Source organism: Seriola aureovittata, chromosome 19, assembly GCF_021018895.1.
Source record: "Seriola aureovittata isolate HTS-2021-v1 ecotype China chromosome 19, ASM2101889v1, whole genome shotgun sequence".
In the NCBI taxonomy this organism is placed as follows: Eukaryota; Metazoa; Chordata; class Actinopteri; order Carangiformes; family Carangidae; genus Seriola; species Seriola aureovittata.
Genome location: NC_079382.1, coordinates 14440625 through 14456930, shown reverse-complemented (window position 1 = coordinate 14456930; position 16306 = coordinate 14440625). Strand labels below are relative to the sequence as shown.

The 16306-nt window shown below is 43.7% G+C and overlaps 1 protein-coding gene across 3 annotated transcripts in view; it reads left to right on the top strand.

The window, feature by feature from the left end:
• LOC130187654 (pleckstrin homology domain-containing family G member 1) overlaps positions 1–16306 on the top strand; it is a 63629-nt gene that overhangs the window by 22486 nt on the left and 24837 nt on the right. Inside the window, exon 1 of one of the 3 annotated variants that reach the window (XM_056405445.1) lies at positions 5543–7743. The exons of the other annotated variants lie outside the window; for them this stretch is intronic. Within the exon in view, the coding sequence (XP_056261420.1) occupies positions 7734–7743 (10 nt within the window). The 5' untranslated portion in view covers positions 5543–7733. Of the gene's footprint in view, positions 1–5542; positions 7744–16306 lie in introns of those variants that run through there. 3 annotated transcript variants of the gene reach the window in all.

The following is a 16306-nucleotide window of genomic DNA, read 5'->3' as shown; positions in this document are numbered from 1 at the left end:
AGATAAACAACACTGGATACAATAGAAATCACATTTGTCACTTTTCACCTGAAACAGTTAAGTAAAGTTTTATGGTCTAGATTCAATACAGTAACCTGACATTCTTACCTAAGGGTTTGGTGTTGGTGCATGTACACGTGTGTTCTCCTTTGTGGTGTGTCCTCATTCTGGGAGCCCTAACTGGAGCACCCAGCTTCTGAAGGGACACGGATTTACAGACTAAATGGGATGGACTCGTGTGATACTTCAATCATTAAGATTTCTGGCATAAATCTTTGTTTCGCTTGACTGTTAGTTTATTTTATATGTGGTCGTGCTTTCTTGTATGCTGGCTGTGGGATTTTAAGTCTTCTAAGATCTTGATCTCAATGAGACGACCCGATAAAGTAACCACAGAACCCGTTTTGTTTATGTCATGAACATGGAAAAGTTACCATTAAGTTGTAGAATAAGTGTAGATGATGTTCAGTCTTAACATAGAGATTAATTGTAATCGATTGGTTTGGTTACTAGATACATTTACATACATGTTGCACACATACATGTGCAGATATACTGTATTTTAACTATACTCCACTTTTAAATGAATAGATTTTAAAATGCCACAGTACAGATGTGCATATTAATCACCATTTGCCATGTATTTAAGAAATATGTGTTTTCATAGAATTATAGATATGGTGTGAGTACTGTATTGGTATTATTTTTTCGTATGTGTCACGTGTTTCCCTAATGGGAGAAAAGTCCCTCTGTCTCCACTCTGCTGGTCTCCTTTCCTGGAGCGGGACCCTCGTCCTGCATTTTAATCTGAGGCCAAACACAGCTTCCTCTGCATATCCGCCACACATGCTCACGTACTCACTCAACACAGTTACTCTGCACACACACACACACACACACACACACACACACACACACACACACACACACACACACACACTGCAGCCCTGGACGCTGCTCTCTTTTTAGTCTCACTCAACTCAGAGCTACAGTACGCAAACATTAAATGCGCCAATTTTGTACCATTTCCTCCCAAAAAAGAACGCATTGCTTCACGGCGTTGATGTGTGAAGAAACTGCACATTCGGCTGACATTCAGATGGAAATGGAAATGAAAGTGATCGTTCCTTTAAACCACCTGTTTTTTTTTTTCTGCTTCTTTGCCCCGTCTCCCCATTTCCTCCTCCTGATGATCGCTGCATAGCTGAATACTGACATTATCTCCTATCGTAAATACTTTTCATGGCCGTGGTGCCACCCTGCTCTATCATTAGCTGCGGCTGTCGCTGCTGACCTTGTTGTTGTTGATGTAGCAGCTGTAGTTATTTCTGTATCGCTGTTGTTGTTTAGTCTGCTGGAATGGTGAAGACGCTCCTTGTTTTTCACAGATGCGCCCTCTGGCTCCTTCAGCCAATTTTCAGGGATTCCTGCTCTTATATAAGATGTAACTGGTGCTTCAGTCAGATTTCTGGCCGGCAAGAGTCAGAAATTCCTGGACTTGTCCTGGCACTGTCGGTGGACTGCTGCAGCCTGGGGGAATACTATCCGGGAATCTGGAAACCTCATAAAGAGGGAAAAAAGGGAAAATCAATACAGGATATTACAGAGTTAATCAGGATTGTGGACGGTAATACTGGTGAAATTGGCCTCAACACAAAGGAATGTTGGAGGTTTCTTGTTGGTTGTTGTTGGCCAGAGGTTTGCTCATGATTTATAGACTTTGATGATCCAACAAGACAAGGAAAGGTGCCGTAACAAGAGTGCTGCACTGCATCACTTACTGGACGACGAGACCAGTTTCTTACAGCAGCCTGAAGCGAAGTCTGAAGTAAATGTGCCTCAATGACCTGCTGATGGGTCAGTTATTACAAGCACACACTGTAAAGCCATAATGAGCCATGACAGTGTGACAGTGAACCGCCATGCACAAAGCCAGGACCCTGAAACTGAAGCAGCTTAATGGAATTAAGCCATCATTGATTTATTATTGACATCCGTGCGTTTCATACTGTAATAACTACCCATATCTCCGTTTTGCACAACTGTGTTCAGAAATTCAGGCTGCATTCACACCTTTTCATTTTAAAACTGGTACATTTACGCTTGGCGTCCACACTACTCTGGAGTTTTCACGCCGCTGAAATTGAGACTTTTGAAAATGCTTGTGGCCCCGTTTTAGTTTGAAAACTCCAGGGCTGCATTTATTGTGTGGCTGGACATCCACGTTTGATTTCCGATTGGGTCTTATTAGTCACAACCTTCTCTGATTCATCACTATTCTGCAACTGTGATATGCATTTGAGTTTTGTTATTATGGATGGAGATAAATTCGTATACGGAGCTAAAACGCTCGTCTGCACGGAGATCGTTTTCATTTGAAAAACTTTTCAAATACTGGTGTGGACGTAGCCTCGAATACATCTGGTGTTGTGCTTGTTAAAGACCCAACACCAGACATTGTTGTCATCTAAGGGAATAACAATGGGGAATACCTGAGGGAAATTTCCCCCCTCCCTGAGACATTTAGGAAGTTGCCGTTGTATGAAAAGAAGTTGAATGTTTTACTCACAATATGTCAGAGCTTCAGTGAAGAGCTGGAATAACATGATACTGTTCGACAGTGAGGGACAATTTTTCCAACTTTTAAAAAAGGGGGGAAAGGGACAAAACTGTGTCTTAAGAGGGTAATAAAGAGCTTGGGCGGCAAGAAGAAAAGCTTTAAGAGTTGATGACACTTGAGGAAAAAGAAAGAGAGTGTGTGTCTGCAGATGATCCATCTTGCCAATGACAAAGAAAGACAGGGTCACAGAGGGAGGGGGAAACTGTATATGAATGACCCCTCCACCCACAAACTCTCGTCATTAGTCACAGTCCCTTTCAGTCTCTGAATCCGTTTCTGTCCGTCTTCTCTCAGTTTAGTCCTCCATGCGCTGTAGACGTTACCACAGAGACACACAGTCTTCACTTTAAACTGTGGACAGCTGAGAAAATGAAGAAGCTGTCAGGCTGTCTGAGCCGGAGATTGAGCCCGATTTCACACACACACACACACACACACAGACACACACACACACACACACACACACACACACATGGCCCACTGCAATAACAACCATCAAATTAGTTCTCCACCTCTCTCTGCCTGCGGCCCTCCTCCCTACAGGACATGCTTAAGTGCTTGAGGACAGTTTTTATTTCTGATTACACACACACTCGCACACTAAAACATTTTCAAGAGGCTGTGGTCTTTTAAGTCGGAGTTTACAATGCTGTTGGAAAACGTGTGTGTGTGTGTGTGTGTGTGTGTGTGTGTGTGTGTGTGTGTGTGGTGTGTGTGTGTGTGTGTGTGTGTGTGTGTGTGTGTGTGTGTGTGTGTGTGTGTGTGTGTGCGCACGCACGCGTGCACCAGTAAAAGTTGAATAGAGTGTGTATGAACCCTTTGCCCTGCTTCAGTGTTTGCACTACCCAAGTGTTATGAGGAATGGAGTGGTTTATTGACAATAAGCATTTTCTTCCCTCTCTCCATCCTTCTCTCGCTCTCTCTCTTTCTCTCTCTCACTGTCTTTCCACATGCCACTCAGCCTTAGAGATGAATGCCTCGCTGTCGTCATAGTGACCACCATAGGGCTATGGGCCCCGGTCATCTTGGCAACCTTGCAAAACTCTCAAACCATCAATTCTTACTCTGGGTGCATGAAGGGAGTTTGAGAGAGTGTTTGTCCCCGTGTAGGGTCTTAAACTCGTACTGCCTTGTTATCGCTTGTTGTTGGCCTTGAAGAGGAGGGAGGTCTGTTGGGAAATCTCTTTGAGCGTTGAGGGATGACATGCGGAGGGGAAATGACATTGGAGCAGAGCCGAGCGAGGGCGGTGGTGTCGAGAAGGAGTTAGGTGTGGAGCACTGGCTGCACTGCGAATGGAAAAAGTACTGAAATGACATTGTTGACTCGACTGCAAGCAGTGAAAGGATTTATTATAGACATTTGTCCGAAAAAAAGTCCTCAATACTTTTGATCATTAGTTAAAAGAGTACTTTGTTTTTTGGGAACTTTGTTCGGGAACTTTGCCATCACAGACTGAAAAAAGGCTCCAAAGGACCCTACATTTCCTATAACATCTTCCAGTTCCTGTAAATGCCCATGTCTTTCAAACACTCCCTCTCCAGCTGTTAACACAGGCTTTCTGGTTTAAAAAAAAGAAAAAAAAGGAAATAAAAAATGCTCCCATGTCTGTGCATTTAGTATGAAACTGAAGTGATTAGTGTAGCTTAGCATAAACACAAGAAGCAGAGGGAAACGGCTAGCCTGGCCTTGTCCTGAGTTAAAAAACGCACCTACCAGCATCTCGAAAGCTCATAAATGAAAACATTATGTCTCGTTTGTCTGTAAAAGAACAGAAATGTGAAAACTATTTGTGGTTTTAAGAGGGAGTTTTGTCGTGAGTTTGGACATTTTTGACAAAAAAACAGTTACATTTGATGATGACGATGTTCATTTGTTCATTAGAGTTGCTGGCAGTAGGTGTTTATTTACAGACCCAAGCGAGCTGTTTTCCCACTGCTTTTCACTGTCTTTATGCTAAGCTTAGCTAACCGCCTCTTGGCTCCAGCTGCATATTAAGCAAACATCAGAGCGCTATCGATCGTCTGATCTAACTCTTGGAAATAGAGCAAATAAGCATGTTTAACTAAATGTCACAATATTACTTTAATGCTCCGAGCCAAAGTATTTAATTTGTGATGCTGATTCCTTCAGAGCGACACAGGACATTATGTAAGTGTTTTCACAGACTGTGTGAATAGTAATCCTTGTGATTGACTCTGACATGTAAAGTCAGTGGAGTTCCCCTTTTTCAGTAAAAAAAAAAAAAAAAGAATTAGCTGGTTCCAGCTTCAAGATCTGCTGTTTTCTGTTCTGTTGAGTATCTTTTGGTTGAGACAAAGAAAGCAGTCTGAAGATGACACCTGGGCTCTGGCATTTGTCAGGATTTACTGATATTTAACAGACTAAACGTTATAATCGACAGATGAATCAATAATGAAAATAATCATCGCAGGAGCACTAACCACAAGCGGTTACAATCCTGTTCTCTGCAAGGAAAATACATTTCAGAGAGGCTGCTTAAGTGAGTTTTCTCCTGCTGGATCAAATCCTCAGCCAAAACATTGAGTTAATCTTTGATTTTTATCAATAGCCTGAGTCTTACTGTCGCCGCTTTCATCCCTCTTTTAAAGCCCTGTGTCCACATGTATTGCGGCTCGTATAGGGATTGTCGTATCCAGTGCAGGATTGTTTCCCCCCGGTCGGTGTCCTGCTGGGAGCAGGGCCGGAGCACGCAGGGGGCATCAGATAAGCCAGACTGCTGCCGTAGGTTTCTGTCATCAACAGGTCGTGCTTGGCTGAACCCAGGAGTTTAGATGCTCCCTCTGTGTGTTTGCCAAACTAAAGGTGCTCATTATGGACCCTGTGTGTGTGTTTGTGTTTGTGTTTGTGTTTGTGTGTGTGAGAGAGAGAGAGAGAGAGAGAGAGAGAGAGAGAGAGAGGTTTAGGGGCTTCGTGGGTCAGCGGACCCTCAGACCATTAGAGAGAGGGGTCGTGCTTCTTGGGATCTGGTCTGTGTGTGTGTGTGTGAGGGTAGTCCTTGTTATTGTATTGGTGTGGAGCAGGGGGGTGGTCTTAGCAGGACCTCATGCTGATGGGACCAGTCCCTGTCTTTTAAAGAGGGACGACAAATAGTCGACAGATTTGCTTTAGTGCGAGAGACTGAGGGCCTATTGTCTCACGTGTGTCCTCCTTATGGGACACATGTCCTGTCATGAATTATAACTACTCTTATACAGTACACCCAGTAGCAGTGGTTCCTGACCTGCACATAGTTTGGTTTATTTTGCCAAACCTTTTCTAATCCTTTTTTCTTGTGAATTATTGGATCATTTTAGCTCTTGGAGCCTTTCGTTAAAACAATGAAAACAAAAGCCACTCTTTGGTTTGCACATGTACGGGTGGAGACGGGGGAATTAGTAGTAGATAGGGCTGGGTATCACAGCATCATTAACTATTTTCTGCTGTCTTTTAATTTAGGCAAAGTTGTTGCTCGGCTTTCTGTGTTATATAGTATTTATCTTCAGTGAAGTTGGGGAGCTTACAAGGGGCGTATTAAAAAAGAAGAACGGTAACAGTCAAAGCAGCAGAGACCAAGACATCCTCCCTTTAACTCCCTCAGCACTCAAAAAAAAAAAACAGACAAAAAAAACATCAAACATGCTCCTACAATGATCACAATGCAACTCAAAACATCTTTAATTAGAACCAGTTAAAAAGTGTCTTTTGAATCGATCTGTGAAGAGTAAACTTTGGTGTGTTTTGTTAAATCAAAAAGGTGAATTTGTAGGAAAAATGTTTGTTTTCCCAAAAGTAAAGGATTGAAAACATGTATCATTTTGGTGTGTCCATTTATCATCAGTGAGGTTTTTTTTTTTTTTGGCACCAGTATCGAAAAATGTGAAACAAAACCAGCCCTACAAGTAGACATGGTTTTGTTTTAAAGGATCACAAACCCCAAAAAGTTGGAAACCGCTGTCATAGAGTACAGCTCATCTGTGCGCATTTTCTCTGATAGTCATGTACGTCTCGAATCTGGTGAAAAATTGCACCGTTCTGGCTAATTCTCCCACTTCAGACAGCTTTGTGCGCTCATTTTGTCCAGCCTTTCTCTGATCTGGGACACAATGAGCAGTGCAGTGTCTCACAGTGGACGAGGTGGCTTTTGTTTGAGCTGGCTCCCGGCCTATTGATCAGCCGTAACACACACACACACACACACACACACACACACACACACACACACACACACACACAGATACACATACTCACACACTCACCCTCTTCCTTGGAAAGTGTGTGTACGCGTGTGATCTCTGGAGCTGTGCGCTACAACAGCAGCAGTTCAGCTGCCTGCTGAGCGTGCAGCAGACACACACACACAAAAGGTGTCGCCCGCCCTCTAAGCGTTGCAAGCCAAGCTAAAAGTTTGATTTTGGGACGAGAAAAGGAGAGGAAGAACAAGAGGTAGAGATAAAACAGGGGGAAAAGATAAAAAAGAAGGGAAAGAAACTGAGGAAAGAGGACAGGAGGCACTTGATGTGGAACTCCCAGCTCCTTGTAATTTGCTGTGGGAGAGAGGGAGGAGGAGTCAGGGGGAGGGGAATACCCAGCAGGGAGGGAGCAGGAGAGAGCAGAGGCCATTCACTCTGACACACACACACGCGCACACACACACACACACACAGACACACATGAACACTTTGAGGCACACACATGCACACAGTTGATGTGTTGCCACAGGAGCGAGGGAGGGAGAGGAGCGCTGAGAAAGAGAAGCAGCCGGAGGAGATCCTCAGCAAACTGAAGTGGAGAGAAAGAGAAGCAGGAACACACCGGCCAGAGGAGCGTGTTTGTATGTTTGTTTGTGTGTGTATGTGTGTGTGTTCAGGGGAGGGAAAAACACAGCTTGACAGTGTATGGTCCTGTTTGTGTTTTGGAGGAGCGGACTGCACGTCTGCTCCCAGGAGAAAGGATCCACAATGACTGAGAGAATTTGGGAACTTTCAGGTTTCACTGGGAATACTTTTTGGAATACTCTGGATATGTGAGACGCTGGGGAACTCCTGTTTTCATCCAGACCCGCGCTTTTAAAACTCACCCTCTAATTTCTGTGAAAGGAGAAACCAAGCCACAATGCCTACCGGTAAGCAGGAGCTTGTTTAAGTTCTTCTTTTTCTTTTTTCTTTTTTTTTTTTTTTCTTCCAGAAATACAGTATATAGTGACGATTTCCAGCATGTTATTTTCCCAGAGTTGAAGTGATGCCATGATGTGGTGGGATTGGATTTTGCTGTCAAAGGTGTTCCCTGTCTACACGCCTCATCATCAAAGAGGCTCAAACCATATTGGTTTGGCATAAAATCCTGTTTGGTGAAATGAACCCAGTGCTGGACATTTGTTTGAATGATCAGTAAAAGATTTAGAAAAAGAAAAAAAAGTGTATAAAAAGTGTTTCTTTTCAAGTGGCAACTGGTCAAACATCAGACATCAACTGGTAAATATGAGGTCTACCTACTAGTCTCTGATGGTTCTGCTGTTTGTGTTGTTGGCTCTTGTGTGGTGTGTGTGTGTGATATTTTTTCCTCAGCTGACAGCGCAGTGTGAGGTGTCCTCGCAGCGTCCGTCTCTCGGTAGGGCTGCTGTATGAACAGCGTCCTCTGGTTGTTTTCTCACCCCCCAGTGTTGAATGGAGCGTGTTTGCTTTCTCGGAAGCGTTGGTTAAATTCCTAATGATGCTGAGGTGATGGTGTACACAGGCTTCCTGCTGTTCTCTCACGATACTGCCGGTTATAAATTTGACTTTGTTTAGCGATTACGGACATGATTTAGGGTGGTGGTAATGTGTGTGATGCAGAAAATGTAAAAACTTTAAGGTGTGTTTCTGTGCTTGTGTGTGTTCATCCGCGGATTGCAGATGGAAAGTCACTAGCTAAATTTGATTGAAAGCATCTCTTCTCTTTGTTTGAGATCAAATTTTAATATTTTCATCAATAAGTAAAGCGGTGCGGTGGGGTGGGGGGGCTTTCAACTCTGCTCTACTTTTGTTTTCTAACTCTTCATATCTCTTAAAGCCAGCACATGTGTCAGTTTCCTTCGTGCTGGGTGTGAGTGTTGAGATGCCATTCTGCAGCCTGTGACCCAAATTAGAGCCTGGAGGGCAACAGTTGGGAGGGGGGCAGGGGGTGGTGGCTACAAATGGGGGATAGAGAAGAGCAGAGGAGAGAACTGGAGGAGGGAATAATTACTGTTTAGAGCAAACTCTTTGGTTTAGAGGTGCTGGAGACAATGGACCCCTCCGTCCTCCTCCTCCCACCCTGCTAGCCTGGCCAGTCCTCTGGGACATCTGCCCCCCCCCCAATCCATCCTGAGCACTCACGTGCGAGAAACTGAAACCCCCCCCCCCCCCCCCCCCACATACACACACACACACACACACACACACACACACACACACACACACAGAGGCTGCATTGGTTGGAGGGTGGGGGCAGGTCAATTTAGAGTAATCTAAACAAATCAATAGTGTGTGTGTGTGTGTGTGTGTGTGTGTGTGTGTGTGTGTGTGTGTGTGTGTGTGTGTGTGTGTGTGTGTGTGTGTGTGGTGTATAGGAGCTGCTTGACGATCAACTGAGGTGGATGCATGCATAGAGGTTGGTGTTGATCTTTTTCCCTGGGCTGAGATCCAATCACGTCAGAGGAAGAGGCTAGTGTGTCACACTCAGAGGGAGGGCAAGGGTGTGTGTGCAGTAAGGGTCGCATGGGTGTCCCAAAGGGTGGGTGCAAGAGTGTATGCGTCCGAAAATAGGGGGTGTAAATTTGAGGGTGGACATTTTTTCCCCTTTTTTTTCCCCACACAGGCATCCACGCCGCACATTCCTCACAGATGTCCACAGTGTCAATAACAAACAAGTGAATCACCACTAGAGACTTTGTGCTTTTCCTCACGTCACATAAACACAACCCGGACATAAGAGAGTGTAAATCTCGACATACAACGTGTGAATGTGCGTGTGCACGGGGAATGTTTCATCATTTGTTGCTAATTAGCGTCCCAGCTGTGTGTGTGGTTACTTAGACCATGTTTTGCGAGGCTGTGAAAGCCACAGGAGTGTGTTAAGTCACACGTCATGTTTAAACTTCTGTCTTTTCTAGTCGTGATGTGTGTTGAGATGTTTGAAATACTGTCTTGTGATTGTTGGAGCATGTGCAGCACACATTTTAATAGTTGCGGAATGCTTATTTTTTTTCTATTAAATCCTCTTGTCTTTCTTTCTCCGTCCTCTGAAACATCTGCATTATAATGTATGTCCCGGCCAGCGCAGGTCTTTGTTGGTCTAATATAAATTGCTGCTCTGTGGCAGCCCCGCCCTCTGTTTTCAATCCCATCCTCTCTGTCTCCGTCTCTTTTTCTGCCTCTGCTCCTCAGCAGCTGTTCGGCTGCGGTGTGAAATCCTGAGTGACACTTTAAGGTCCTTAGCGTCAGTTGAGATCAAGCGTGCGTCTCTATCAGAAACGGAGAGTGACCTTAAGTGGACACGGCGGAAGATGTGAGGCCGTAACTAAACAGAGAGCAAAGACTTTTAGATGCAGCCCCCGGGGAAGAAAAACTCTATGAAAATTGTCTCTGACTCTTTAAAAGATTTAAAAGGTTTAGGCGCTGAGTGAATATGGCCGATTGGTTTAGGATGGAGAGGACTTTTAAGGGTTAAAGTAATACAAAAGGCAGGATTCAAAATGAGACGAGTGGGAAATGGAAAAGAGAAAAAGCAAGGGAGTGGGTGGTGTTTGACCTTTGGCCTTTCCTCTCATCTTTTCTTCCTACTTTCATTCCTTTGGGTCCTCTCCTCCTCATTTCTCACTCTCTTGCAGTTGCACATGTCCTCTTCTCGCCATGTTTTGCCATTGCATTGTCTTTTAAAGTGTAACCAAGATGCTGCCAAAGTGAAGACAAAAACAACTGAGCTGTAACTTGAATGCAGAATGCTTTCACGTCGATCTTTTTAACACAGTCCATGGCTACATTTTCGGTGCTCTGCAAAGTCAGCAATAAGCTGAAAGGCATTGAACTCGGTTGCCATCTGGTCGGTCTGTTGCGGCGTAAACAAGAACACACACGGACAAACAAGGTTGATTAAAGGATCCATGAGCTGAGCAGAGTGTGTGGTCAAGTCCTGTGTGGTTAACTCACTCCTCTCTGCCTCAGTCTTTTACCCCTAATTTTGGTGATTTCTAAATAGGTATAACGGCTGTTTTACTCTAACTATTCTAAATAGTTGAGCTAAAGATGTTATCAGTTTGCGTCTCAGAGTAGCTGCTCCGTGGCCTAAAGGTGAAGATGAATATTATCGGCAGGTGTGGCTGTCTATCAGTACGTCGGTCACAGATGTACCATGGTTTCCAGCCTCCAGGAGATCAGATATGCAACTCTTTTCTACCAAATTTTGCTTTTGAAAACAAAAATTTGTCACAAAGTGTGCTGCATTAACCCCCAATGGTCTGCTCTTTCTCTGGCTTTACTTCCTTAAATTTGTTCTCAGTTCTCACCGCATCTTCAATCTTTATTTAACTTTCTTTTATATGAAAAAAAATGGCTGAAATATGCCCAGAGTAACAATTAAGGCAATTAAAAAGATTTGAAACTATCCTAATTATTATATATACGATCAAAAAGTAATGATACTGAACAACAGTTGTGATATCCTTTTTATTTAACTGTATAATCACAATCTTGCTTTCAGACAAGACTCAGTAATTTGACTGTGCGTAGGGAGAGTTATGAACACATGTGCTCCAAAAGCAAATATGAGCCTTGGTGGTCTGTTGCCATATACACAGGCCGGTCTGTGTGTATTTTTACATAGTAAAGTATATGCTTGGAGGGGCATGGTCTGAGCCCATATAGGAATGTCCTGTGGAGCTCATACGGACACAGCGTAGTTGGCGTAGTTTACTTTATGACCTGCCAAACACATTCTGAGTGTGCATGTATATAACAGGAAGCGGGGAGAAGAGAATGGCAGGAATCAAGAGAGTGGCAGGAACGTCATGGGAATTGAACATCGGTGAAAACAGAGCCAGGGAGAGAGTGGAGGCAAGGAAGAATGAAAGTGGAAACAGAGGGAACTTCTTCTGTTCATTACCATAAAATAAGTGGTTTGAGGGAGTGGTGTTAGTTTTGTTCGTGGCAAAATGCATATGAAGGGGAAAATTCACATGTCAAAGATGATTGAACACCACATAAAGGCAGTATGCAAATTTGCTAAGCAGTTCCTTTTGAAATAAATGATTTTGGCCAGAGATTTGGTGCAGTAGTTTTTGCTTTTAGAATCACATTTAGCTCTTGGTGATTTCATTAAAGGCTTAAAGACTTTACATGTGATGCTCACTACCATAGGTTTAAAGAGTTAAAGCCAATTTATACTTTCCGCATTAGCGTGGCTTGAAAGGTCTGCGTGGATGATATACATTTACCCTTGTCCACAATAGTCTGTAGGGACTGTGAAAGCAGATCCCTAATGTAGCATGAACTGAAGCAAGTGCACGTCCGCTGTAGCCTAAGCCACAGCATATCTGTCCCTTTATTGGTCACTGTAATGATTTTTAGGACTCCATATTGGCTCTGAACTGTTTCCTTCTCTTGCACAACACAGTCCTTGCTCTGTGCAGAAATGCCTTCCAAAGTTCAGCCAAATCTAATGTGAGCCTTTAGATTCAGCCAAACCAAGAGGGTATTTTCCAAAGTTACAGTCTTTTCTCTTTGATATTCCTGGGATTGTGTTTTATTACCGAGGGAGACTCCCTGGAAGTCTCGTGTAGGCTCTGTTGCTGGACGCAGCATACTACACATTGTCATTTTATTACTCGTGTTTTAAACCCAATGATTAGGGATGACATGTAGCTTAAAATAAACTCAAGGACTTTTTGCAGCTGCTGTATATCCAGCCATCTGCAAATGACATAATACTTTGAAATATTTTTGAGCTGGTTTATGGTCTAAATGTCTACATACTGTAGGATGTTCAGGTGCCCATTACAAAGCACTCACCGGGGCTGTTTGTGCTGTCTGAGCTACTTGTGAGGACCATCGGGGGCCGTAAAGAGACGAGGGTGCTCACAGCTGTTTGCTGACCACTCCAGGACAAAGACCATAAAGTGTTCGACTGAACTGGAGAAGTTAAGTGCAGCATGAGTCATTAAACCTGGCCGGACTGGTAGTGAAGCTTTACCAGCATGTCCGTCTGACTGGATCCATTGAGGGAAGTCATCACGGCAGATGAAAACATTGAACATTTACACTATCATGACATGTTCCTGTGCAAAGTAGTTTTGTTTCCTGATGCTAGTGGAGCATCCAGGTTGACTTCATCTCTAAAAATGCGTCCCCTAATTGAAAGTGGGAGACAAGAATGTAGATACAATCCAGATGAGCTGCTGAATATGTATCAGAGTTCCTCAAGGTATTTGACTTTTTAAGCGTTTGTACTTTAAATGGCATCTTTCTTCCCAGATTCTTTAATATGTATTTATTTTAATCAAATATCTTTTAATAGTCCAAATAAACGTACATTTACTGGAATTTTTTCATAAAATGAAGCAGAAAAGTTTCTGCTTACATGTTGTCGCTGCACGCTAAAGAGTAAAACACCACATGCGACTCACTCAGTATTAAGCCAAATGTTTTGTACCCTCTGTGTTTATTGTCTGCTCAGTACTCATTCTGGTTCCTCCTGGTTCTCTCTTTGCCTCCCAGACGGACCTGATGTTCAACATATTAAACTCGGCTGAATCGTAAAGCAGCCGCGGCTCTTTGTGGCTTTTATTTTCAAGTTAAATGAAAGCCAGAGATTGAAGACAGGTTCTACAGGCATTCGCTGATTCACCCTCTCTCTCTCTCTCTAGTCTGGCAGGAAACACAGCCCTCACACACTATCCTAATCCTCGCATGCATAGACACAGACAAACACACACACACACACACACACACACACACACACACATGCACACAGACAGAGGAGAAACAGTCCTAACCAGCATGCTTAGGAGCGTAATTAGAGATCATTTACAAGGATCAGGTTGAACATAATCTGGACAGGAGGTAACTAAAGCCCGGCCATCTTCGCTCTCTTTCGTTGTGTGTGTTTGTGTGTGTTGAGAAGGAGAGGGGTGCAGGTTGTGTGTGTGTGCCCGTATGTGCGTGTGCGCGTGTCTGTGTGTCTTGGTGAGTGTGTATACAAGAGCCAGTTCACCCAGGAAACGGCCACAGTGCGCCCCAAACATGAAGTTGGAAGATGGGAAGGAGGGGCTGGGCAAACACGAGATGGAGCAATCTCTCTCTGTGATGTTTGGGTTTCACTGCAAACGGAAACACAGTTTCTCTGTATTACCTCTCCTTCTGTGTGTGTTTGTGTGTGTGCGCAGGTTGCATGTGCACTCAGTCTGCCTGCACATATCTAGCTGCGATAGGTGGTGTGAGGACCATTAAGTTATTAGCTCGGGTAGTGTTATCTCTGGGGACTGATAAACCTAATGCATTTTGTGTGAAACATGCACACACTATAGATTTACATACATCACCTACTGTGATAAGGAAGGATTTATCATAGATTAGTCAAAGGGCAAAAGAAAATAGCCAGTTACCCATTAATATCATGGTATGTAATATAATATCACCCTTTGTGCATTGTGTATGGTAACTTGAAAGCAGCGTGCTGCTTATCGAAAAGCCAAGGCTGTTGGTTTATGTGTGCGTGTGTGTGTGTGTGTGTGTGTGTGTGTGTGTGTGTGTGTGTGTGTGTGTGTGTGTGTGTGTGTGTGTTGTTTTCACCCACCAGATTCTTTCTTCTTTCTGATCTGTAATTGTTAAAAAGTGGGTCAGACTGAGGAGTGCAAGCATTTGGACAGAGACACACACACACACACACACACACACACACACACACACACACACACACACACGCACGCACGCACGCACGCACACATGGTGAATCAGTTCCAATCTTGTCTGAGGAAAATAAAGTTTCATGCCACTTCAGTTTTTGGACGCTCCAATTCCTTCCTGCTTTTCTTGGCACACCAGCAGAAAAAAATTAAAAGTAGCAAAAAGCTGTGATTCAGAGCATCAGATCATTGTTGTTCAGCAGTGGATTTCAAAACACTTGAGATTCCATCTGAGGAACAGTTTAACCCGGAATTTAGTTCATTTTCATATTCCTCTGAAACACATTCGTAATGGTTCAGTGATGAGAGTCAGACTTGAGTGCTTGTATATATCAAAGTGTTGTATGTGATTTTTGAACTTAAAGCTGCATTAATCAGTAGTTTTTATATTAACAGTGGATCAAATGACTGTTTGTAATGTTTAAGGTATCACACGTAGTGACAAATACAAAGAGGAGCTTAACAAACCAAAGCTCTTTTTAGCCTCGCTCTCTCATTAACGCTTCTTTCCAGATGCAACAGGCAGATGTCTTCAAATAAAAAGCGCTGACAAACTGAGTTATGTATCTGCTGTTTGGGCAGACAGACAAAGTTAGCGACCAGCTAACTAAGGAAGTGGAGAATTTACCAGCCTTAGAGATATTCCCCTTGCTAGTTGATGGAGACCCCATGTCCTGGCCTTGTTGCCAGTCTTTATGCTAAGCTAATTAGCTCCAAACTTGACAACTAAACATGGGATTGGTGTCTATCTTCTCATTGAAGTGTTGGTAAATAAGAGAATGAGCATATTTCCCAAAATGAAACACCTATTTCTTTAAGATTCACCAAGTGGCTAGAATCACAACTCTAATGTTGCTGGATGTTGCTAATGTTGCTTTTTCAGCCCCCAGTAATCTGAACTTATTATAAATACACACTCACAAAAGGCACATATAGGTTCAGCTTGGTGTGAAGCAGCCGTTGTCACCATCAAACCTGTGATCTTCTCATCGCAGACCAGTCTTAACAAGCACGCCTGCTGCTAAAGTGCCCTCAAAAAAGGTGTCGCAATAGCAGAAAAGACCTCCAAGGTACCTATTTGAAAGGTGAGAGAGCGGGTATGTACCAGGATTCTTTGAGCTTGTTCTCAGTTTCACGTTTCATGTTTTTGAACGTGAGCCTGTGATCTCTGGTGCTTTGAAGCGAGACGGGTTTAGGGTGAGCCAGTGCTGCTGGCAGCGAGAGAGCGACACTGTCCTATAGGGCACTGGGGCTCAGTGTTGCCACAACACTAGAGCTGCCGGGTCACTGGTATAGAGAGCTTTGATTATAAAGAGCTGGAATGAGGCTCTCTCATCTTGTCCTTCCCTTGCCTGTTGGCTGTGTTTATTTGCTCCCTGTTCTTCCCGTCAAAGCTGGCCTTTGTATGAAGCGAGACCTTGGCAAACCAGAGGGAAACTTGGAAAGCTTCTGTCTGATACGCTGCATGTGTGGTTTCACTTCAGCTGGCCTGACTGTGGGGCCTTGGGAGCCGGTAATCATATCTTAACGGATCTCTCCACAGACACAAGGTTGTGAGCCAGTTTGGCACCGGCTTGACGCCAAATAGACTCCTGTAGTTGCACACACACACACACACATACACACACATACACACACACACACAAACACACACACACACACACACACAAACACAAACACACAAACTTGTGTGTCTCACATGGAAATAGGGCTTTCATTCATTGCCTCATAGTGGAGTGTTCTCAGTATTACACTGTATTTCTTGTCATTA